This window comes from Capra hircus, chromosome 7, assembly GCF_001704415.2.
Source record: "Capra hircus breed San Clemente chromosome 7, ASM170441v1, whole genome shotgun sequence".
NCBI lineage: Eukaryota > Metazoa > Chordata > Mammalia > Artiodactyla > Bovidae > Capra > Capra hircus.
In genome coordinates, this window is record NC_030814.1 from 57367173 (window position 1) to 57393676 (window position 26504).

A 26504-nucleotide genomic window follows, 5' to 3' on the forward strand; every position below is an offset into this window, starting at 1 on the left:
ATTATTCTCTTAATTAATGTAATTAATATTACATACCATAATACATTCTCAGGGACTTACTATATGCAAAAAAACTGTGCTGGTTACTAAGAGTAAGGGAAGGATGAAAAGGAAGGAAAAAGGACAAAAAAAGCAGCAGTCTCCAGGTGCAATGAACACAGACCGTGGTTTCTAACATCATTCTCCAATAAAAGGAACCAGGGTTCTTTGGAGAAACAGCTGATTCCAGTATGGCTCAGGAACTATACATGGTAAGTCTGGTGCCAAAAAGTTAAGAAGTGCTTTAAAAACCACAAAAATGGAGCTCTCTCAAAGGGATACAAGTACCAACTGAAGGAGATCCCAATGGCAAAAGCTATAAAAACCTAACAAAATAGTGCTAGCTTATAACTCAAATAATAACATTAATGAGCCCATATCAGTATCAACGAATAAATAAAGTAATGAAAAAGAGACAAATGTCCCACGCAGAAAAATTCCAAATAACTTAATATAGAGAAGGCAATGGCAACCCACTCCAGTCCTCTTGCCTGGAAAATCCCATGGGCGGAGGAGCCTGGTAGGCTGCAGTCCACGGGGTCGCTTAGAGTCAGACACGACTGAGTAACTTCACTTTCACTTTTCACTTTCATGCACTGGAGAAGGAAATGGCAACCCACTCCAGTGTTCTTGCCTGGAGAATCCCAGGGACGGGGGAGCCTGGGGTCGCACAGAGTCAGACACGACTGAAGTGACTTAGCAGCAGACACATTACTCTCAATGAGGTGGTGGAACTTAACTCCCCAATCCTTAAGTATAAGCTGTACATAGTGAACACAGTGACTTCCTTCCAAAAAGCACAGTACAAAAGGGGAGGGGGAAGGTGGTGTCATTTTATATAGAGAGATTTGACAAACACTACTTTAGCCAGGTGAAATGGCAAACCCACTCCAGTATTCTTGCCTGGAGAATCCCATGGACGGAGGAGCCCGGTGGGCTACAAAGAGTCAGACACGACTGAGTGACTTCACTTCACTTCACTTCAGCCAGGTGATCAAGGTCAACATCAACCTCGATAAGTTGTTGATAGTATGCTGACATACTGTTGACAGTATGCATTCTTGATATGATGTGATGAAAACAGCAGTTTATCTCTGTGTGGCTTCTTCCCCAAATCTAATTATGAGAAAAGCATCTAACAAATCCCAAAGAAAGGACATCCTACAAGTAACTGACTAATACTCCTTAAAAATGTCAAGGCCATCAAAAACAAGGAAAACGTGAGAAACTGTCACAGCCAAGAGAAGTCTACGGAGATATGATGACCTAATGTGATGTGGAATCTGTATAGACTCCTGAAACAGAAGACACAGATAAAAACTGAAAATCTTAATAAAGTATGGACTTTAGTTAATAATAACATATCAATATTGGTTCATTAATTGTCAACAAATGCACACTACTAATATGTTAGTGGGAAAACTGGGTCTGGTGTATACAGAAACTATACTACCTTCAATGTTTCTGAAAATCTAAAAATGTTACAAAAAGTAAAGTTTACTTTTTAAAAATATTTTTAATTTTTTTTTTTTTAAGGAAAGGAAAAAATCCTAAAGAACACACACCAAACTTGCAAAGCAGTCACACCTCTGGGGAAAAGAATGGGAGGGAAGTCAAGCTTTCCTTTACAAGTTACTATTTGACTCTAGAATATGAAGACTGTATCTGTGTGCTATTCTGTAACAAGAAATGTTCAACGTTATTGCCACATTTAAGTACTGAATAACAAATAAAATGAAATTGTTATTAAACAGAAACCACTCCTTAAACCTTTGTACTTTCTTTATTTGGCTGCATCATGTCTTAGTTGTGGGAAGAGGTATCCTCACTGCATCTCGGGAGATCTTTCGTTGTAGCCTAAGGGCTCTAGTTGTAGCCTGCAGGCTCAGTAGTTTCAGTGCGCAGGCTAAGTTACTCTACGGCATGTAGGATCTTAGTTCCCCAACCAGGGATCCAACCCACGTCCCCTGCACTGAAAGGCACAGAGATAAACTGCTGTTTCCACTGGACCACCAAGGAAGTCCCATCAACCTTTATGTTATGTTTCTATTCATAAACTATCCAATCTCCAGAAAGACCTCCAAATCACATTCAAGCCACTGATTAACTGATAATACTGCAATACACAAATTTAAAAGAAAAACTGTCAAAGATTATACTAAACTGCTAGGGGAGAAATATATAATACAGTAAGAAAATATTTCACTAGAAATGTTCTTAAATTTGATCAATACTGAGAGCTAGTATCTAAAACTTTAAATTGTGGTATTCAGAAAAAAAAGTCCGTCTAATTGTAACAGCAGGACATGCAAAGTTAAGTCTGTTAACACTCAGCTGGTGAAGGCAACATACACTACACATCTATCTACACAGCCATGAGAAGCAATTAATTACAACTGGACTGTGTAAAATTCAACAGATTCAATACATGATATTCACCAACTGCCTGGTATATTGGCAAAAGTAACTTGAAAATAAGGAGATCACCAAGTTGATTCTTTCCATTAATCTCTAATTAAAGTGTTAAAAGTTGTTTTATCTAAATGAGCATTATCCATTACTACAAGAATATGGTTCCACTAAAGTTATACTGTTCAAATATAAGAATAAATTATTAAGAAATCAAAGTAATCATTTTAAAGCCCTAAGAACAAGTAAATCAGAGAGTGTCACGTGAATTTCTCTAAGTCTTTCTTCTTTTAGTTAGCAAAATACAATATTACTCTCATGGTGGGGTTATTTAATAATCTAATTTAATGTAGAGTAATGTAATATTGGTGGTATTCAGGATAAAGTAATTTGAAGTTATACGCAGGGAAACCAATGGGTGGCATCAGTTTAGACAATGCTCGATTTTCCTAGAGCACTTCACGGAGAGTCAGACCCCACAGATAGTTGAAGATCTGCAGCTCCTGTCACTCACAAATCCTGGTTCTGCATTCATGACAAATTATACAAAAGTGCTTTCATGACGTATTTCCTGATGTGATAGTATCTGCTTAAAATATCATACCATTGCCTTTTAGAGTTATGCACAGAAATATTTATGGATGAAATGACGTGATTTCTAGAATTTACTACAAAAAATAGTATAAATGAAAAAGTTAACTATTTGTTGATTGTTGAAGCTGAGTGATGGGTGCATAAGTTCTATTACACTAAATTTTTGTAAATGCTTGAAATTTTTCAAAGTAAAAAGTTGAAAATATAAATAAATACTAACAAATTACTCCTAGAAGCAACCCAAGTGCTCATCAACAATTGGATTAAGAAGATGTGAGATACAAACACACACACCCCACACCTTCTTAATATATACACACAATGGAATATTATTCCACCACAAAAAAGAATGAAATACTGCCATCTGCAGCAAGTAGGTGAACCTAGAGAATAATATGCTTAATGAAGTAAGTCAGATAAAGACAAATACTGTATATCACTTACATGTGGAATCTGAAAAATAATACAAATGAATGTATATGCAAAACGAACAGACTCACAGATTTAGAAAACAAACTTGTAGCTACCAAAGGGGAAAGGGAAGGAAGCACCAACTAGGGGCGTTAGATTAATAGATACAAACTACTATATGTAAAATAAATAAGCAACAAGAATATACATATACAGGGAATTATACTCATTATCTTGTAATAACCTATAATGGACTATAATCTAAGAAAATACCAAACCACTATGCTATACACCTTAAACTAACACAGTATTGTAAACCAATTACAATTTCAATAAAGAAAGAAATTACGCCTACAACTCAGTAACAAAAAGCAAACAATTAAAAAATTTGAATGTGTGAATTTGCCCAATTCAAAAATTGGCAAATGATCTGAGTACACATCTCTCCAATATGTACAAATGGCCAACATGCACATAAAAGATGTTCAGTTTCACTAATCATTAGGGAAATACAAACCAGAATCATTATGAGACGCCACTTCACACCCAGGCTTTATCAAAAGCAAAACACAAACGGAAGGCGTACATGTTGATGAGGAAGTGACAAAACCGCGATTCTTACGCATTCCCGGTGGGAATATAAAACCGTGCACTGCTATGGAAAACAGCATGGCGGTTTGTCAAATAACTAAAAATAGCAATACCATAGTGAAAGTGAAAGTCACTCAGTCAAGTCCAGCTCTTTGTGATCCCATGGACTGGAGAGGGTAGCCTTTCCCTTCTCCAATGGATCTTCCCAACCCAGGGATCGAACCCAGGTCTCCCGTGTTGCAGGCAGATTCTTTACCATCTGAGCCACCAAGGAAGTCCAAGTAAAGTGGAGTGGGTAGCCTATCCCTTCTCCAGGGGATCTTCCTGAACCAGGGAACAAACTGGGGTCGCCTGCACTGCAGGTGGATTCTTTACCAGCTGAGCTACCAGGGAAGCAATACCACATAAACCAACAATTCCACTTCTGCGTATATATCTAAAAGAATTCAAAGCTTGGACTCTTTTGAAACTTATTAACCCATTATTCACAGCAGCTTTATTCACAATGGCTAAAATGTATTGACAGATGAAATAAAATATAGTATACACATACAATGGATATTATTTAGCTTTAAAATGGAATGAAATTCCGACACATGACACAATGTGGATGGACCTTGAGGACATTATGCTAAGTGAAATAAGCCAGTCACAAAAGGATAAATACTGTATTACTCCACCCATATGAGGTACTTCAGAGTAATCAAATTCACTGATGGAAAGCAGAATGGTGGCTTGTCAGGGGCTTGGGGAGGGGGAAATAAGACAGTTACTGTTTAAGGGGTAAGGATTTTCTGGAAATGGATGGTGGTGACATGAAGGCTGCACAACAACGTGAATATACTAAACAAAATAAAAATGAAAAAAAGAGCCACAGGGGCACCATTCTCACTCCTTCCTCTAGAATCCTGACGTCATCTAACACTTGAACATGCAAAATGTTTGGCCTGTCCAAGATGAAATTCTTTCCCTCATTTCTCAAAACCTTCCTTCACAATCCTGAAAGAACTTACCCAAAGCTGATCTACAATACAAACTTATTAGTGATGCCACAAGCAACTCACTTATTTAGCAGACAGGGAGTCATCTAAAACAAACATTCTGCAGCCTGTTTTTAAGCAGATACAGCAGTGTCATCATTGCCTACTTTCACTGGTTTTAAATCCAAATATCTCAAAACATTTCAGGAAGTAAGTATTTGGGAAAATGCACAATATAGCCCATGATCTACTACAGTGAGGCAAAGGTAGCTTGGAATGGATGAACAGGGTAAATGGCCTCAGAGAGGGCAGCACACAACAAGGTTTTCAACGCTAGGCCTCCCTAGAGCTTTCTGAAACAGCGCTTCAGAATGTATGGACACACAAGCTCACGTTTCAAATCGCAAAAAGAGAAAAAAATAAAGCCACAGGAAATTTATGAGCCCAAACTATCTGTGTAGTTTGGGGTGATGCTAAATTCCAATTAGGGACATACTGCTCTTCCAATCAAAAGACCATAAACACAAAACCATTGTTTGCAGTTATAAATGAATCATAGTTTTCTCCTACATTTACTTCATTAGAAGACCAGCTCAATTTGACTAACCATATCAAATAGAAGTCAGAGGTCCCTTTGTGACAACCAAAAAGTACCATGCTATCAGGCTGCCTAAACAATTCAACAACATTCCATAATCCAAAAGCCTTTTAAATATGTATATTCTCTGGCCAAGCATTTCCACCCACTAGAAATTTATACTAAGGAAATAGTTGAAGATGTATGTGACTGAAAAAAAATTATAAACACCTTTAGAGACCAACAATAGGCAACTGATTAAATTACGGTCTAGCCGTAATTGCATGCTATGCAGATGTTAAAAGATGAACCCATCTCATTATACAGCTATAGTGTCTGCCTTTCTACATATATGTGCTCAATACACACACATGCAAACTTGAGAAGGCAAATGTGTTTCAGAACATGTGGGTATGTAAACATATATGTACACATATGCACAAAGTGTGTGAAAGTATCATCAGGGGCCCATTAAACTGCATGTATGTACAAAGATGTGCCTGTGTACGTATGTATGGGTGCATAAGACAACACAAATGTATATGTATATATCTGCTAATGTACATGCTTATATTTGGGCCATAAGCCTGTGTTTAAGTAGTTGAGTGTATATTTACCCTTGTAATCACTACTTAGAAGCGGTGACCTTGAGCAAGTTACCGAGCCTCTAGAGAGTCTTGACTTCGTCATTTAACGTCATCTATACAACATCAAACACTGTCTCAAAGGGGTTCTGTGAGGATTAAGTGAAATAATGGATGTAAAGGTACTTAGTACCATGACTGGCACAGAGTAAATGCTCAATCAATATTAACTTTCCTTATCTGGACACATACACTGATCTACCCTTGCGTATATTTACACAGCTGTAAGTACACAAAGATACACACAAAATATTAACTTTGGTTATCTATAGGTGATAGGTTTTTGGCGTGGGGTTTTGGTTTTGTTTTGGGGTTTTTTTTGGCTTTCGTATTTTGCAAATTTTCTAGGAAGGTCAGTTCTTTTTTTCATTCTTTTTTTGAAGATTTCTTCAAAACAATGATTTTTTTTTTAAGTAAAAAAGATGGCCTGTCCTTAAGATACCTCAATTTTGCATATTTAAAGCTATTAACCACTACACCAAGAAATACGTAATTTTAATACTTCACCATTTTTTTTTTGTTTCTAGCAGTATGTCAACATTACCTAATAGCTCAAGAAGATGGCAGTACAAAGGAAAGCCTCAGCTTTTTGCTTGTTTGCTTTATCCTAGGCAGGATGAAAGAATGAACTAGATCACAATATGGGACACATGTGATCTGTGAACACCTCGGTGACAGTTAAGTGATACCTGTCATTCGTATTTTACTAAAGCAGAGAGGAACCCAGACTCTTGCCCAAGGTCATACAAAAAAGCACGTAGCCCAGGCTGTGAGAAACTAAGGACTAGACTGCACTGCCACAATTTGAGCGTGCTTATGAAACCAAAAAGCTAAATTCTTAAAATTAGTCATATGAGGAGTCAGGCTGTAGGAGGGAGGAAATTACAACACAGAGCTGATGACAGCAAAAAAACCCCAGCAACTGGCCCCACCAGGATTAATCTACATGTTTTAATCATATTGGTTTTCCTCACTTATAAAACATAAAACTGTAGATCATCTATGATAGGACATTTAATTTCACAAAAGCACAATTCCATTTATATGCAAATTAAACTGAAAGCATCTGAAAAAAATGCACGCAGATACCTGCGGTTCCAGTCAACATCAGTTAGCCACCTGGATCAGTTCCCACAATTACGATGTGTTAAATACCTCCAAAAACCCTGCAAAATGTCTCCCTCGAATTTCCGAGGGAAATCAGGCTACAGACAGGCGAGTAAAACAAGCAGCTTTTTCCCCTAGGGCTTCAATTAAGAAATTATACCCGAGATAATAATCCACCCATCTCCTATACATTTTCTCCCCAGCTATGCTATTCAATTTCTTTAAACGTCATTTCCAAGCTTGGAAAACACACAGCGGGCACACGCCCTGCAGCCTGCAACGTTACGTAGTTCGACATTTTAGGGGCATCACTAGTTAAACATTGCGTTTTCCAAATCTGCGAACTGGGACTTGTCCCTCGTATCATTTTGACTTCTGTTTTTAAACACAGGCGAGGGGAATGGGTTTTGACGAGCAGACTAGGCTCTGAAACCCTGAATAATCGCATCTCACTGCGGAGAGCTGTCGGCGGCGGCAGCAGCAGCAGCGACTTTAATCTTCTCTCCACCTAATTTCCTTTACATTTCACGTTCTTGGTTTGGTTTTGCCCCCCCCCCCCTTTTCCAGTGACATCAAATTCAAGGTGGAAAAAGGCAAACTGAATGCCCTCAGGTCAAAGCCTCCGGAGACTCTCGGCTTCTGAGCCGGCGACCCGCCCGCCGTGGGAAATGCGGCAAACACTGCAGGGCGGAGGTTTTTCCACCGTCCGACTCCCGCCCCGCGTCGCGGAGGGACGGTCCCGGCCCGCGGCCGCCTCGAATCCGAGCCCGGGGCCCGCCCGGACGGCCCAGGCCCAGCGCGGCCTGGCAAGCCGCGGCGTCGAGTTGGCTACAGGCGGGGCCGGAGAGCAGGCCTGAAGCGGCCAGAGGGCAGGGCCGGACCGGGGTCGGGGTGAGGGGGGGCATTTGGGCGCTGCTCACCTGCTGGTACCGGTTGCCGCAGGCTGGCTCCACCGCCGCCAGAGCCGCCAACGCCAACGCCATGGCGCAGCCGGCTGCAGGGAAGGAGGGCGAGCGAGCAAGCTGAAGGGGCGCGGGCGCTGCGGCCTGGGGGCGTCGAGAGGCCGACTGGGACGCGCCTGGGGTGGGTCTCGGTGGCCGCCGCCGCTACCAGGCCAACCGCTCTCCTCGGGTAGTGAGCGCCGCCGCCGCCGCCGCCGCCGCCGAGGCTCAGACGCGGTCCCTGGGGAGGAGGCGGGGACAACGACGACGACGCTGCGCCGCCGCCCCGCCCCCGACTCGCGCAGCGCAGCCCGGCCCGTCAGGCCCGGCCTCGCCCGGCGGTGCTGCTGCCCGCCGTGGGCTCCGCCTGTCGTTCCGCTCCCCGAGGCTGAGGCGTCGGAATCGGTTCCTTCCAAAACAGGTTGCAGGTCACCGCAGAGAGGGCGACGCTGGTGATGGGTGCCTGGTTCTAAGCACCAAGCTTTCTCTGCGTGCTACTTTGAACCCTCCTCACACACCCCAGACAGACGCCACAGCCTCATTTTAGACGTCGTTGGTGCCCAGGGAGATTGACAGTCTCCCACAGCAGCCATCTGACCCCTAGTATCTATCTGGGTGCAGCATCTCAGTTCTTATCCATTTCCTTCTTGTCTGCCATCCTCCGTAGACTAGGGGTCAGTTCACTACAGGGCAGAGGCTAAATCCGGTTCAATGACTGTGGAAAGCATGTGAAATTCACCTTTCTGTGTCCATAAATTATTTGGAACACAGCCGCTCCCGTTTGTTTACTATGGCCTGCAAATCCTAAATTACTTACTGTCTGATAAGTTTGCTGATCCTAAATCCTGGAAAACTTCTTGACCCCTGGGTGATCATAATAGCATCCACTATTTTTATGTAGTCCTTTTGTGTTTTAACAGCCTCCGTGGATATAGACACGTTTTCTGAACCAAAGCTCTCTGAGGAGGTGTCCTGAAAGGCAAAACTTCAAAGATGTAGACTTGTGAAGAGCTTTCCAGGGAAGAGGAACATATATGCAAAGATGGTGAGGAAAGTGAGAGGTTGCCTTGTGGAAGAATGGAAAGGAGGCGTGGAAAGGCCATATAGGAGATACAATTATTGATGTTTCACAGATGGGGGGAGTTATGCTTGAAGACATTAGATATTTTATTCAAGAACACAGAGCTGGTAAGGGGTAAAGTTGGGTTATAAACTCATCAAGCTAGCTTTCTTAACCATTATCATACAATCAAATTATAAACTTTGTAAAGATGACACTATTTATCTTTGAAATATTTTGGTGTCTCCCACAGCATCTAGCACAGTATAGTTATTGATCCTGGAACAGGCATTTGAGGTCTGCTGTTTCTATCATACCCAGCCATCTGGAATTGCTTCTACCCACATGGCCAACACAGAAAAATACTTGATCTCTGAAGCTTGTTGTTATTCCTATTTCTTCTTGATTGCCTTTCCAAGTTGGCAGTCTAGAGTTGGCACTACTATCACTATTGTTTTATCTTCTAATATTCAAATTTAGGTAACTACATGTTTTAAACCACAACTGTGTGTTTTGAGCCTACCCTGAGGTCTCTGTATGTAGGAACCAGTCATAATCGACAAAAATTCTGTAATTTCTCTTCCTCACTTCTAATTCTGTGTGTGTGTGTGTGTGCACGCGTGTGTTGTTTGTGTGCTCAGTCGTGTCTGACTCTTGCTACTCCCATGGACTGTAGCCCACCAGGCTCCTCTGTCTATGGGATTTCCCAGGCCAACAATACTGGAGTGGGTTGCCATTCCCTTCTCCAGGGTATCTTCCCAACCCAGGGATTGAACCTGCGTCTCTTGTGCCTCTTACAAGTATCCAAGCTCCAAGAAGTCAGTCCCTGTTTCCAAGCACTGGTCTCACAAATTTTCACTGTGGGAGAGTGAACAGATCCAGCAAAATGCCAATCTGAGTGTTTCCAAGTGGTCTGCTCCTTAGTCTGTCCCACAAATGTTATTTTTTATCTGGAAAAACAACTTTCAAATGTAATGATGTACAGTGAATCAATCCAAACATAATCCTACCTTGTGGTCTTATATAAGGGGAAAAAAAGAGTCTAATTTGAAATTAAAAAAAAAAAACTCATCAATGGAAAGTAGAAATCCAGACTTCTTTGCCCAGATTTTCTAAATTTACATGTGAGAAGGAATTAAAAAAAGAAGATGTCTGTGCTGAAACATATGGCTATTGGAGCAACAGCTGCCATCTTCATGCGTGTCTGCAGCACTTTTGTGGCTTTTGTGGAAAAGAAGTTGCTGTCCTTCCCATCTATTTCTTTCCTAAATTACTTTCTCCTTCAACAGCTATTAATATATACTCCCTGCATGTGGACATACATATTTATCATAAGATAAATACTGGGTTTTCTCACAGGAATATTTTCTCTCAAAAGAAAAAAAAAAGTTGATATTCAGCTTCCAATCTCCCTTTCCTACTCTTTTTCTGATGTCCTGAACTAAGATGTTTTGTGTTAACCATTAAGATGTTTTTTTTTTTCCTCTGAGTTCCCCCAAAGCCCTTTGTAAGTAAACTGGGAGCTCCCTGGAGATCCAGGGGTTAGGACTGCATGCTCTCACTGCCGAGGACCCAGGTTTGATCTTTAGAACTAAACTCCCATAAAAGGAGCACGGTGTGGCCAAAAAAAAGAGAAGACTTTTGTAAGTAAACTGAGGTGATGTGTGTTGATTCAATGGCGGGGTGAGCTGGGGAACTGAGGAATTGAGTCACCGCTGTATAAGGTCTGCAGTTGGCAAGCAAACTGTACAGTGAAGGGGAAAACTCTGAATTTCTGACTCACCGATCCATGCCTGCTGCCAGCCAAGCAGACAGAAAAGATAATCCAAGGCTGTAAAAATTGCAGTCTTTGGCTTTATCTCGAGGTGTTGTCAAGAGAGTTTCCACACAGAAAGTTATTAATTTCATATTGCTGCAGTTAGAAGCTTATTTCCCCACAGAACAGCAGTAATACTTTCCATGTGCAATACTTTTTATGTGAACTGCTGGTTCTGAATCATCCATCCTGAGAGAGAAGAGAAAGATTATGGACAAGTAAGAACACAGCTCATGTCTGTTTCCCCACCCCTACCCCAGTTGGACAGGGATGCCTGGCGTGCTGGGGTTCATGGGGTCGCAGAGTCGGACACGACTGAGCAACTGAACTGAACCCCAATTTGAACAAAAATCTCCACGATATAGTCTTCTGTCTTTCACCTGAGGCCTGTCCAAGGCAGTACTGAGCTCAATGAGTAACCAAGAAGGGTTTGTTAAATTTTAAACAAAGTCTCACTGGTCTAATATCTCATTTCAGGCCTTGAATATCTCCAGTTAATCTTTTCAGGGCTCCAGCTGAACAATGTATTGCCATTTCTACTGACTTACTATTTCTTTTAATTCTCACTACATCACAATGAGTTTCCTTAAGGGCAAAGGTATTGTCTTGCTATTGCAAATAAAGAAATTATCCACGGATAATTACTACTGCTTGTGGAGCACCTCCTGGGTCTTGGACCTTTTCATACATCATCTCTGTAACCTTCATAGCTAAACCCTCAGCAGATGAAGAGATTCAAGAAATGTACATCACTTGCTCAGCTAAGGTGTTGTGGAAACAAAATGCAAATTCAGATCTGTCTGACAACTAAACTTGAGCACTGCTCTGTGTGTGGAGGGAAATACAGGACATAGAAGAACCTTGGAGTCTTCACAATGAGATAGAGAAGATAGGAAACATATTCAAGACATAGTTTTAAATATAAAAATCTCAAGTTAATTATAGTTGTGTTGGCGCCAGTCTATGTCTGATGCAGGATACAGCATGCTTGGAGCTGGTGCACGGGAATGACCCAGAGGGATGTTGTGGGGAGGGAGGTGGGAGGGGGGTTCATGTTTGGGAACGCATGTAAGAATTAAAGATTTTAAAATTTAAAAAATAAAAAAATAAAATTAAAAAAAATAATTATAATTATAGTTGTGTTGGCCTATATTAAACAATGCCAAGAGTTGAGGAAGAGAAGTGTGTAATCAGGTGTGATAATAAGGTAAGGATTGAGGAGAAAGGGTTTTGAATAAGAATAAGGATTAGTCATGATGGAAAGAGGGAAAGGCATAGCGAGTCATGAATATGCTAAATACAAAAGCTTAGGAACAGGAGGACACAAAATAATAGTAATATGGGCTAATAAATATTTGGGGCTTTGTGACAAGCTTTCAGTCACAGCTACTCCACTTTGCCATTGTATCATGAACACAGTCATAGACAATACCGGACAAATTGGTGTGGCTATGTTCCAATAAAGCTTTGTTGATGGACATTGAAATTTGAATTTATTATTTTCATGTGAAATACAAGATATTCTTCTTTTGATTTTTTTCAACTATTTAAAAATGTAAAACCTATTCTTAATGCAGGTCATACAGAAGCAAGTGGTGGACTGGATTTAACAATCAGGCAGTGTCCAATCCCTAGCTTCACAGAACAAAAAAAAGAACAAAAAAAAGTTTCTGTGCTAAGAACTTGAGAAGGAAGTTTAAATCTCAGAGTAACGCAGAAGACCCAATGGGGAAGAAAGGGAAAGAGTGAAGAGGATGGGAATTTATAAAAGCTTTTAAAAAGTAAATGGCATATGAAAAAAAGTAAGTCAGAGGAAAAGGGTTAGTGAAGTAAGAATCTAACATGAGATATACTCCCGATTCCTTAGTTTACCTTCTGGTCACTGGAATGCAACTGATTGATTCATTCAACAAATATTAATTTAGCACTAATATGGGCAAGTACTGAGGCTTTCTGCCTAGAACTTGAAACTATAAAAGAACAGTTTTTCATTTATTCTCTAAAATGATATTAAGAAATGCTGCTGCTGCTGCTGCTGCTAAGTCACTTCAGTCGTGTCCGACTCTGCGCAACCCCATAGATAGCAGCCCACTAGACTCCTCTGTCCCTGGGATTCTTCAGACAAGAATACCTAAGTGGGTTGCCATTTCCTTCTCCAATACATGAAAGTGGAAAGTGAAAAATGAAAGTGAAGTTGCTCAGTCGTGTCCGACTCTTAGCGACCCCATGGACCGTAGCCTACCAGGCTCCTCCATCCATGGGATTCTCCAGGCAAGAATACTGGCGTGGGTTGCCATTTCCTTTTCCATAAGAAATGCTAAGAGTGGTTATTTACTTATTTTAGTTAACAGCTAATAAGTTTTGGTATGTTGTGGCGTTACTTTCATTCATCTCTAAGGATTTTCTAATTTCTCTTGTGATTTCTTGGACTCATTGGTTACTTAGAAATGTGTGGTTTAATTCCTTATAATTGTGCATTTCCCAAGTTTCTTTCTGTTACTGATTGCTAATTTCACTCCACTGTAGTTGAAGAACATACTTTGCCTTATTTCAGTCCTTTTAAATGTATTGAGATTTGCTTAATGCTGAACCCACTCCAGTACTCTTGCTTGGAAAATCCCATGGATGGAGGAGCCTGGTAGGATGCAGTCCCTGGGGTCGCTAAGAGTCAGGCACGACTGACTTCACTTTCACTTTTCACTTTCATGCATTGGAGAAGGAAATGGCAACCCACTCCATATTCTTGCCTGGAGAATCCCAAGGAGAGAAGAGCCTAGTGGGCTGCCATCTATGGGGTTGCACAGAGTCGGACACGACTGAAGCGACTTAGCAGCAGCAGTAGCAGTAGCATATGGTCTATCCTGGAGAATGTTCCATGTTTATTTGAATGTATATTCTGCTGGTGGTGGGTGGAGTGTTCTACCGATGTCTATTAGGTCTAGTTGGCTTACAGTTAATTCAGACCCTCTATTTTCATGTTAATCTTCTGCCTAGTTGTTCTAGCTATTATTAGAAGTGGATTACTGAAGTTTTCAAATATTATTGCTGAATTGTCTAGCTCTCTTTTCAGTTGTGTCAGTTTTGCTTCATGTGTTTTAGTGCCTTATTGTTAGGTACATAAATATTTACAGTATTCACTTATTTTTTACACTGTCTTGATCTAAAAAGGATTTAAGTGGTTATGGTACAGCAAGAAATCATAGATTAGAGTAGATCAGAAAGAAAAAGCAAGACAAGAGTAGCAACATGAAATAGAGTTTGCCTTCTTGTTCACTGTTGTCTCTGTGTGAACAGAGCCTGATGCATAGTAGGCCCTTGTAGGATTGAAATAACATCAAGAATGAGGATGACCCCAAAATGAAGTAATACACATTTTACAGGTGAACCATTAATTTGGCATCCAATTATAGTGAAGATTTCATTGGTTATACAATTGATAGTAAACTTGAGCTAAACAAAAAAAAAGAAAGATACTGAAACCAATGGAAAAATTCTCCCAAGAGCCTTCACTAATATTTAATTACAAAGATGCTAAACTGATCTACCCCTCTGTCCTGAACAGAATATATGCTTTAAGTTTTGGGAATCCTCCCTGCTATGAATGATGCTACAGCTGGTCCATATATTTACTGTCATACCTGACTGTGCAAATCGGGCACTGCCCTACTTCAGGAATGGCTATCCCATTGTATTCTATGCAGTTGACACCCCCAGCCTTCATTTGGGCAATATACAATCTGTGCAACCATAGGAGGTGACCCCACAAAATCTTTGAGTGATTCCTCCCATGACAAACGGCTCACAATTTATTTAGGGGCCTTGAGGGTGGCAAAGGAATGAGGAACAGCAAAGCGTCCACAAGGAAATCAAGTGACTGATCTTCATCTTTGGACACAATGTACCAACCAATTGCATGAACTAGTTCCTTGAAAAAAAGAACAAGGTAATTAGGGAAAATGCTTAAATCTCTAACCCTCAGGGTGATTGGAAGGGTAAGAGAAGGGCTTCTCACATTTCCCAGGCTGGTAGTTTCCTCACTGTGTTTAGGGAGTATCATAAGAAACACCATTACACAAGGGAAATACTAAAGCTCATATTTATGCCTGTGGTGTGTCAGGGGAGAAACAGTGTGTGCTAATTATGAAAAGAAAAGAGAAGCGACCTGCGGGGGTGGTGGGGGGTGCCCCTCTGTTAGACACTGATGGTGGTTTAAACTCAGCAGCAGCTTGTAGGCCTGCATGCTGGTTCCTATAGGTCTTGAGGAAACTTCCCAGGTGACTTAGGGCAGGCTGCAGGCAAAGTGCAAGAGAGAATCTCTAGTTCTAAATTAGATTACATACAGACCTGGGAATAATACCTTGGTTTTTAAGCAGTGTTGACATCCTGGCCAAATTATTCAGGAGCTCCTCTCTAACATTATGCCTGTGTGGGTCTCGCCCACACCACCACATCTTCAGTAACAAAAGCTTGTAGATAGAACAAAGACAAGCCACCTTGTATGCCAAATTCCTTGCCTTGTGTCAGCAGTGCTCCAATAGGATGGTGGTACTAGGCGGGATGGTACCCGAGGAATACAGCCTTTCCAGAACTGATGATGACAAGACAGGTCACAAAACCTCAGATTTTGATTTTAAATGGTCTAACTGGCTGTCTAGGGGTGGTGGAATGGAAGCTGTGCCGTTGACTCTTGAAACACCATTCTCTTACCTAGTCTTTCTTTTACCTGTTAAGCCAGTGTCCTTCCACTGGCAAATATGGTCAGTATACTCATCTGTAGGCCATCCAGAATACCAGCTTAAATTCCCACTGCTGTTTGTCACCATTAAAAAGTCTTCAGGCTCACTTTTTATTGTCCACTGGGTTAACAAAACTCCCTGTGATGTCACTGTTCACATGAACATTGCTTTAATAACATTTACTGAGCACTGACTTTATGCTAGGGAGTGTGTCAAGCAGCTTACATTTATTATCTTTTTTTTCCATTCACAGTAAATACATGAGGTAGAGTCTATATCCCTCTTTTCTATGGATGAGGGAACAAGTTGCCTGAAAATTATCTTGCCTATGTGTGTGTCATAGAAGACTGGGGCTAAAAGGATTTTAGAAATCATTTGACTTGATGCTTCACTTTAAAGAGGAGGAAAGTGAGTTCAGAGAGGTTAAGTCACATGCCCATAATCACATAGCCTGGAAGTGGCAGAGCTGATACCCGATACAAGATTCCTTCCATGTTGGAACTATACCATCTACCATTAGGGGTTAACACACATCACCTTGGCCTCTCTGTGAGTCTGAGGCCCAGTCTTTTGTGATTTGAGAATGTGTGCCATCTCCAAGTGTGCTGTCATCATGCAACCAAATATGATTCAAAACAAGGCTGGGGGCGGGTGGGGGTGGGGGGCATTTTGTGCTCTCTGTGCATCAGATTGATGATGAAGTCAAACTTCATGACTCAGAATACGCAGAAGCTCTCCAGCCCTTAACAACTTTCCCTACAGGAAACCTGCCAGGTGCTTGGTTACCTTTTGAGTTCTTTGTGGGTGGCAGAGAACGCCTCTAAAAATAGATCTGTCCTCAACTCTCCCAGAAGCGGCTTGCAGCCTAAAAATGTCACTCCCTTTCCCTTCCAAACACAGACATCACTACCCCAGGTATAGCCCTTGCTTACTAACCCAGCAGCTGCCTAAACAGAAGCCTGCCTCCCACCTGAAGTCTAGATTTCCCTTATTGGGGAAAGGACAAAAATGTCTTGAAAGCAGGAGGAAACAACCTTTCACATGAATTTTGGCAAAAACTGCTCTTCTAAAACAGACAGATTTCAAGGAAAAAGGTGTGGGTCTCTGGCTTAGTCTTTTACCTCCTGAAGATCAACTAAGAGGGACGATGTACGTAAAAGTACTTTGTAACCTGCAAATACCAGGGACTATCACGGGCCTCTGCCTGTGTTCCCCGCATTTTCAGAACTGCAGTGAGTGGAAGAAATGACTTCTCTAGCGATACCTCTGGTGAGACAGATTTTCCGGCCACAGAGACCCAGGGAGTTTTCCCGGCCTGTGCTTTCTCTGGCTAACTCTTTGTGTGCTGAGATGAGATTAAGACCAATCATTGCAAAAAAGCAGTCCTGAGGCTGGGCTGATGCCAGCTAAAACAAGGTGCAGGGTGCCGGAAGGAGTAGGAATGAATTTCAACCAACCAGCAGAACTGAGGAGACAGGGAGAGAGCTTTGCTCAGCTGTGGGCAGACCTCCCCACTGAGTCTCTGCCTCTGTGTTAACCTGGAATTGGTCTTAATACAAAGACCTGTTTGCTAGCTTCTTGCCAGAAGCATGTGATGTTGGAGCTCCATGGAACACCTTGTCATGTTAGAGCTGTTTTTGGTTCTTTTATTTTATTCACATATTCATTCATTCAGTAAATAGGTTGTTAATTCTTACTTCATGGGCAGCTTTCTCTGTTTCAACAAACCCTTTCATTTCCTGCCCACATACAGAGCCTGCATGCAGTGGGTATAGTAGAAGGTAAGCAGGTTTTGTTTAAATAAAAAAGTAAAGATGTGCCCTGACCAGCACACCCAGTCCATGCCACCCTCCTGGCCCCCACACCATACACTAGAGGTCACTTGCGGGTATTTTCTGTGTTTGGGAACCACTCAGCTCCTGGAAAGCACAGGTTTCAGAATGCCATCATACTCTATTTATAGTTGCCTTTTTTTTTTTACAGCATCATTACAGTATTTGTTGGGCACTCTTGTACGTAGCTCCACGAGAGATTCTGCAGGAATATAAAAGCAATAACAACAGCAGCAACACAAAGATATATCACCAAGAACAAGAAGTGTGGGATTTCCCTGGCAGTCTAGTGGTTAAGACTTCGCCTTCCAATGCAAGGGGCATGGGTTTGGTCCCTGGTCAGGGAGCCAAGATCCCACATGCCTTGTGACCAAAAACCGAAACATAAAACAGAAGTAGCAAAATTCAAGACTTAAAAAACAATCAAACAAGAAGTCTAAGGTATGGCTCCCTGAGCTTTAGGAACTTAGAATGGGATACTCAAAGGTGGACAAAATGCAGTGACTCATGCCACCTACCCCAGGCCCAGACAGTTAGTGACAATCAATTCCATCACTCACTCCCACCAAGGTCAACACAACTCAGAATCCTCAACACAGGGCTCTGAAAATACAACCCATCCACCTCTTTTTTCCACCCCTGTATTTCTGATCAAGTTCAACAAGAGTTCAGGAGAGGAAGAAATGATGGTATGTGTTAGAATGGTTGGGAAAGATACCACAGGGGAGGGAAGTTTTAGCTCTACCCTGAAGGACTGATCCAATTTGAACAGACTGAGTAAAAGAAAAGAGAGAGGAAGGCTATTCGCTGTATTGAAGTTCTTTACATTTTTTAAAAATGTAGTCAAATCTATGTCTCCTTAAAAAAAAAACAACAACTTCTTGCTTTAATTAGGGTGGATCTTTCTCACCCCCAAGATCATGAATACATTCACCTATATTTTCTTCCAGTACCTTCATGGTTTTCTTTTTAACATAGACCTATTTGATCTAATTTAATTTACTTGGGAACAAGGAATACGGTAGAAATTCAGTTGTTGGTGGTGGTGGTTTTTAAATGGCAAGCTAGATCTCATACCATTTGTTTTGAATAATCATTTAAAAATTCTTCTTGGGACTTCCCTGGCAGTTCAATGGTTAAGACTTCCAATTCAGGGGGCACAGGTACCACCCCTGATCAGGGAACTAGATCCCATGTGTTCTAGTGAAGTGCAGTCGCTCAGTCGTGTCCAACTCTGCGACCCCGTGGACTGTAGCCCACCAGACTCCTCTGTCCATGGGACTCTCCAGGCAAGAATACTGGAGTGGGTTGCCATTTCCTTCTCCAAGGGATGTTCCTGACCCAGGGATCTAACCCAGCTCTCCCCAATTGTGGGCAAACGCAGACGCTTTAACCTCTGAGCCACCGGGGAAGCCCATGTGTTCTATGGTGTGGCCAAAATAAATAAATAAATAAAATTTGGGAAAAGATTTTTTTTAAACATCTCCTTTATCATATACAAAATCCCCTTATATACATATGTTTGTTTCCAAACCCCTGGTTCTTTTTTCAGTCATCTGTTCAAATGCTTATTGTTAGTCCTGCATTTTAGAAAACTCAGTTCACAAACTCAGCACACAAATTAGATAAACTAAGGAGACAGGATTCTTCAAGCTATAGATAGTAAGCTACCCTAATTATCCCTGAAATGATTCAATTTTTCAAAAGCTTAAATGTATACATCCCTTTTTAATGTAACAGCTTTAATGACATCCAACACACATACCATACACTTCAACCATTTAGCACATACAATTCAATGGTTCTAAGGATATTTGCAGCGTGGAACAATTTTACAACATTCTCAGATCTCTAGTCCTGTGCAACCATTATCTATTTTCCGTCTCTATGGATTTGCCTATTCTGGATATTTCATTACAAATGTAACCATACAAATGGAATCATACAGTATATGGCCCTTTATGTCTGGCATTTTTCACTTAGCATGTTTTCAAAGTTTATCCATATTTTAGCATATATTTCTACTTAGGTTTTCTAAATTGATATACTTATATAACATGAAATTAACTCTTTTTAAAATGTACATTTAGTACCCTCACTATGTTCTGTAACCATCACATCTATCTAGTTTCAAAACATTTTCACCACCCCAAAAGGAAACCCTGCACCTAGTAAGCAGTCACTCCTCACTTCTCTCCCACCCCTAGCAGCCTCCAGCAAACACTGATCAACTTTCCATCTCTATGGATCTGCCTAGTCTGGACATTTCATATAACTAGATCATAAATGTGATCTTTTGTGACTGGGTTCTTTCACTTAGCATAACATTTTCAAAGTGCATTCATATTATAGCATGTGTATCCTTACTTCACCTCTTACTGTTAGTGAATATTCCATGGCATGGACATAACACAGTTGGCTTATCCATTCATCAGTTGATAGACATTTTGATCATCTTCACTTTTTGGCTATTAGGAATAATGTTGCTAAGGGATTCCTTGGTAGCTCAAAAGGTAAAGAGTCTGCCTGCAATGCGGAAGACCCAGGTCCCATCCCTGGGGTAGGAAGATCCCCTGGAGAAGGAAATGGCAACCCACTCCAGTATTCTTGTCTGGAAAATCCCATGGATGGAGGAGCCGGGCAGGTTACATACAGTCCATGGGGTCACAAAGAGTCAGACACGACTAAGTGACTTCACTTTCACTTTTTTTGTGTGAACTCTGCACTTCTTTTAAAAGGGGCATTATCTTCTGTATAAAGTCCTATTAAAGTGAAAGTGAAAGTGACTCAGTCATGTTTGACTCTTTGTGACCCCATGGACTATACAATCCATGGAATTCTCCAGGCCAGAATACTGGAGTGGGTAACCTTTCCCTTCTCAAGGAGATCTTCCCAACCCAGGGATCGAACCCAGGTCTCCTGCATTGCAGGCAAATTCTTTACCAGCTGAGCCACCAGGGAAGCCCAAGAATACTGGAGTGGGGACCCTATCCCTTCTACAGCAGATCTTCCCCACCCAGGAATCAAACTGGGGTCTCCTGCATTACAGGCAGATTCTTTACCAACTGAGCTATCAGGAAAGCCATATAAAGCCCTATACTTTCTTCTCATACTAATCCCATGCGCCATCTTTTCAAGATACCAAAAAGTTTATTTCCTCTGAGCCTTGTTTCTTTCCTTTGGCTTTCAGGTTCCCTGACCAAAGATCAAACCCAGGCACCCTGCATAGAGGTGCAGAGGCCTAACCACTAAACCACCAGGGAATTCCCTAGCCTCATTTCTTTAAAGCCAAATATAATTTCATTAACAGAGGCCTTGATCTTGTCAGTCTATGCTAATCTGAACCACCACTAAGCAAAAGAGATTTAAGAAATTAATTAAGAAAATTGCAGTCTGGTGAAGGACATGGCTAGGTGGATTCAAAAGGATATGGTGATAAAGATGGGGATGATGCTGAAGTACAGTGTACAGACTTATTAAAACTACCGCTTTTAAGTTCTTTTCTTTGCAGGAACAGGACCCAAGTACCTTCATTCACTTATTTATGTACTAGAGGTTCAAATTTTAAACTAGCTTAAACATTCAATGCTCAATTCATTCATTATGCTCCCCTGGAGACCCTGGCTTGACCCAACTCTAAGGGACAAATCATGGTCTCTCTGAAGCAGAGGAGATGCAGGATTATCTCTAGCATTTTCAGGAAGGGATGGGACATCCATAGTAGAAAATCAAGCAACCCTGCTGACTCATCTTTCATCTGCCAATTTTGAAAGAAGAGGGATTTTGCTGTTGTTGTTATCCTTTGCTGTTTGTACTGAGAAACAAAAATAAAAGCAAACAAAAGAGTTTAAATACTAAATCAAATCAACTTGACGAAATTCCAAAGGTGCCTCTGGAGGTGAACAGACCTAGCCTTGTAAGCTCCCAAACCTCCTCCCAGGGCTGCCTGACCCCTCAGTGCCAGCTAATTGTAGCTCTGGGAGAAACAGGATAAACAGACCACTCAGTGCTGCTATATTAAGCAGCACTAAGTCCAGTTAGTCAGTGCTGGCAGCAGGCAGCGCAAGAAGCACCTTCATGGTCCAGACAGCCGTGTACTCCACCAGACACACTGAAGAAAAGCTGCACCAAAGTCCAAAAAGTCCCTTTCAGGAAATGCCTCTTTGCCCTTAGTGAAAGCTTGGCAGTCTTGCCAGGCCGGAGGTGACATGCTGATCTGGAAGTGCCTGAGAGATCCCACAGCACCTCAAGCTGAAGCAGCAGTCGCGCTGCCTCGGTGGCTGGCTGCAGTTCAGATGTCACCTCTTCAGAGGGGCTATTCTGGTGCCTCACACATACCTGGAGACCCTAGAGATGAAATCGCTGGCTCAGCCCACACAGCACCCTAGTTATATCTCCTTCGTCATCAAAGAAGCTCACTAAGGATGAGGGATGTGGCAGGGCCACTATCTGAAAGGGGGTGTTGGCCCTTTTGATTAGTTGGTACTCAGGTTTTCTCTGGCTTTAGCTCCTATTGGCATGAAACAATGGTGATTTTCACCCTATCCTAAAACAGACAGAGCTGTGACTTACGTTTCCCAGTGTTCACTACTAATTTCATGCACCATCAGGTTTCGTGTTCTCTCACGTTTCCATTAAACCTAGCTTCTCCCCTTGGGATGTTGGCACATTGTGGTGAGCACATTGTGATGGGCTGGCATGCTGGGTGTTGGGAAGAGGCTAGAACTAACTTCAGGAGAACTTGTCCCTCAGCGACAGCCACCCATGGGAACAGCGACAGCCACCCTCAGCGACAGCCACCCATGGGAACTCTGCCCTCCTGACTCCCACCCTCACCCCCAGGGCAGCCACGGCTCACCAATCACAGCCAAGCCCGGACACAGCCTCTAAGTTCCCCCCATAAGGTTAGGGACGCCACTACCACTGCACTTAGCTGGCGCTGTTTGGCTGTCCTACTTGATTTATTACAATAACTGGAAAAGAAATACATGAATCTGTTCCCCAAATTGCATTCAGTTACACTGCTTCTCAGACTGTTCGTTTGGACTGTTTTACCAATTTTCCCATTCTTTTAATGAAAGTGTTGGTCCCTCAGTCATGTCCGACTCTTTGTGACCCCATGGACTGTAGCCCATCAGGCTCCTCTGTCCATGGGATTCTCCAGGCAAGAATACTGGAGTGGGTTGCCATGCCCTCCTCCAGGGGATTTTTCCAACCCAGGGATCAAACCCAGGTCTCCCAAATTGCAGACAGATTCTTTACTGACTGAGCAACCAGGGAAGGAGGAAGGAAATCTGTCTGAAGAGATCTTTTAAAAATAAGTTTGAATATTTTTTAAGCATGGAGAAGTGCAGAGAAGAAAACATTTAATGACCCCTATTCTCACTGTCTAGATCACTCCTGTTGATATTAGATAATTATTATAATATTAGACTAGTAATACATGCATAAGGTTCAAGATTATAAATATTAAAGTATAAAATAATATAAAAGTATGAAAATATAAAATAAAGTATAGAATAACAAGTGATAACTTCTGTTCAGCTTTTCTAATGGTAAAAATTATTAGCTATTAATAATTTTTATGAGTCCTTTCAGAAAAAGTATCTGTATGTATACACACATTTTTAAAATTTTACCAAAAAAAGGGAGAGAAATAATGTTCTATCTTATGTTCTGCACCTTTTTTTTTTCTTCTTACTAAATAATACATCTTGGCATTCTTTCCTGATTCACCTCATTTGTTTTGCATATGGTTTTCCAACATATGGACATGTCATAATTTAATCAGTACCCTATTAATGGCAAACCATCTTTTAATGACTTCAGTGGGCCTCTTGGAAGTTGATAAAGCTATTCAGCAAAAAGAGAGGAGGGACCCTTATTTCATTCATTCACTCAAACTATAGATCCAAAGATTATTTCAGCCTGGTCCAAAACATCTGGCAGATACAACTACAAAGCAAAGCATCAGCAGAACTGGGGGTGGGGGAATGCTATGAAAAAAGCCATCTGTAATGCACCAGAGTGAAGATGACTAGCAAAAATCATAAGCAGGAAACGGTGACAATCCTAGAAGACTCAGTCACCTGATGGGGCCAGGTGGGGTCACTCTGGGTGACATCAATGCAGCACTGTTTCACACAGACTTCTGATTATCATGTCTCAGAAGTCTCTGGCACTGAAAATGCTTTATTTTATTCATAATGAGTTATTCATGACAAGAGCTGAGTCTACAGAGCCAGCTGTGCTTTCCTATCTATCACCAAGGTGCCTTGATAGTTTGGCAATCTATCTATTATCTATCTATCTATATTTTAAAAATTCTTCAGGCAAAGAGACTTTTGCTTTGTCCAATTCTAAATCTGCCAGGGTTTTGGGGTGGTTGGTTCAGGTAAAACTGAAACTAGCCTTATTTTACCACTTGCTAACTGTGTGTCCTGGGGCATGTCACCTAAATATCCTAAGCCTATGAAATGGAGATAATAATACCCAACCCATCAGTTCAGTTCAGTTCAGTTGCTCAGTTGTGTCTGACTCTTTGCAACCCCGTGGACTGCAGCACACCAGACTTCCCTGTCCATCACCAACTCCTGGAGCTTGCTCAAGGAGTTGTTATATCCATTGAGTCAGTGATGCCATCCAACCATCCCATCCCCTGTCGTCCCCTTCTCCTCCTGCCTTCAGTCTTTCCCAGCATCAGGGTCTTTTCCAATGAGTTAGTTCTTCACATCAGGTGGCCAAAGTATTGGAGCTTCAGCTCTAGTCCTTTCAATGAATATTCAGGACTGATTTCCTTTAGGATGGACTGGTTGGATCTCCTTGCAGTCCAAGGGACTCTCAAGAGTCTTCTCCAACACCACAGTTCAAAAGCATCAATTTTTCAGCGCTCAGCTTTCTTTATGGTCCAACTCTCACTTCCACACATGACTACTGGAAAAACCATAGCTTTGACTAGAGGTTGTTGGAATGATCAACTGGGACAATTTATGTCTATAGGAAAACATGGTCTGTTCCCATACATGTATTTAAACACGCATCTAATATGTGAATCTGCGAACAGGGATGTCTGGGAAGATGTTTACCAAAATGCTAATCTTGGTTTCTTCTGGGGTTGAGATTTCTTTTTCTTTCTTAACATTTATTTACTTGGTTGCACCAGATTTTAGCTGTGGCATGTGGGATCTTTAGTAGCAGCATGTGGGATCTAGTTCCCTGACCAGGGATCAAACCCCAGCACCCTACACTGGGAGTGTGGAGTCTTAGCCACTTGATCAACAGAGAAGTCCTGGGATAGGATTTCTTAAGATTTTTTTTCCCCTTATTTTTCTCCATACTGCTTGGGTTGCTTTGTTTTGGGGATTTAAGGGGCTTTTTTGGTGTGTGTTACTTTGCTTTTTACAATGATTAAGAATATTTATAAAAAACATATCTCATAAAATGAGATAATGCATTTAAAAATCACATACAGTAAGTGCTTCTGCTGCAGCTAAGTCACTTCAGTCATGTCTGACTCTGTGTGACCCCATAGACAGCAGCCCACCAGGCTCCCCCGTCCCTGGGATTCTCCCCCGTCCCTGGGATTCTCCAGACAAGAACACTGGAGTGGGTTGCCGTTTCCTTCTCCAATGCATGAAAGTGAAAAGTGAAAGTGAAGTCGGTCAGTCGTGTCCGACACTTAGCGACCCCATGGACTGCAGCCTACCAGGCTCCTCTGTCCATGGGATTTTCCAGGCAAGAGTACTGGAGTGGGGTGCCATCACCTTCTCTGACAGTAAGTGCTTAATCAATGATAAATGTTTTACTGCGAAAATCTATCTTGAAAAGATAGCTTTTTCAATTCCAGAAAAATCACAATTTAACTATATCTAAATCTCAGAAAGCCTAATTTTTAAGAAATTAGGAATTAGTCAATGCTGGGTTTAAATCTTAGTTCTATGTCTCTTTTTTCTCCTTTCAATCTGTTTAGATGATATATCTTAAGCAAAACACTTTGCCACTTATAATCTTAGTTTCTCCATCTGTAAAATAGAATGTTTTCCCCTAATCCAATCACCCAAAATTCTACACAAACTTCAGAACATTTTGTGTTTCCATTTGCCTTGAACACACAGAATACCTAGAGTACATGTGACTGTCACTCTTCAGAGCATATAATAACAGAACCTTCCCATGCCAACACAACTAATTCACTACATAATATCTACTTCCCTTTCTGTTTACCAACAGAACTTGGATTTTATCCAGGGCAGCAATGCGCCCAATTAAAAATGCTCCCCTTGGACTTCACTGGTCTAGTGGTTGAGATTCCATCTGCCAATGCAAGGGACATGGGTTTGATCGCTGGTCCAGGAATATTCCACATGCTGTGGGGCAACTAAGGCAAAACACCACTACTACTGAAGCCCATGTGCCCTAGAGCGCGTGCTCTGCAACAAGAGAAGCGACCTCAATGAGAAGCCCATGCACGGCAACTAGAGAGTAGCCCCCACTCACTGAAACTAGAGAAAGCCTGTGCACAGCAATGAAGACCCAGCACAGTCAAAAACACTCACTTCTCAGATTTCCTTGCAGGTAGGGGTAGCCATGTGACCCAGTTTGACCAAAGAGATATAAGCAGTACTCATATGTTTCTTATATAATACAAGGAACTTCTAAGAAAATTGGTATATACCTGATCAAAAGGGAGATACTCATCTGATATATATTCTCTGCCCTTAAATATTCCCTCTGTTCCCACCTAAAGCATGGAAATGACATTTAGAGG

At 41.6% G+C, this 26504-nt stretch overlaps 1 protein-coding gene across 1 annotated transcript in view; it reads right to left on the bottom strand.

Annotated features, from left to right (window-relative positions):
• Nucleotides 1–8530, bottom strand: part of NDFIP1 (Nedd4 family interacting protein 1) — a 51218-nt gene extending 42688 nt beyond the window's left edge. Inside the window, exon 1 of the mRNA XM_018050211.1 lies at nucleotides 8273–8530. Coding sequence (XP_017905700.1) covers nucleotides 8273–8335 — 63 coding nt within the window. The 5' untranslated portion in view covers nucleotides 8336–8530. The remainder of the gene's footprint in view (nucleotides 1–8272) is intronic.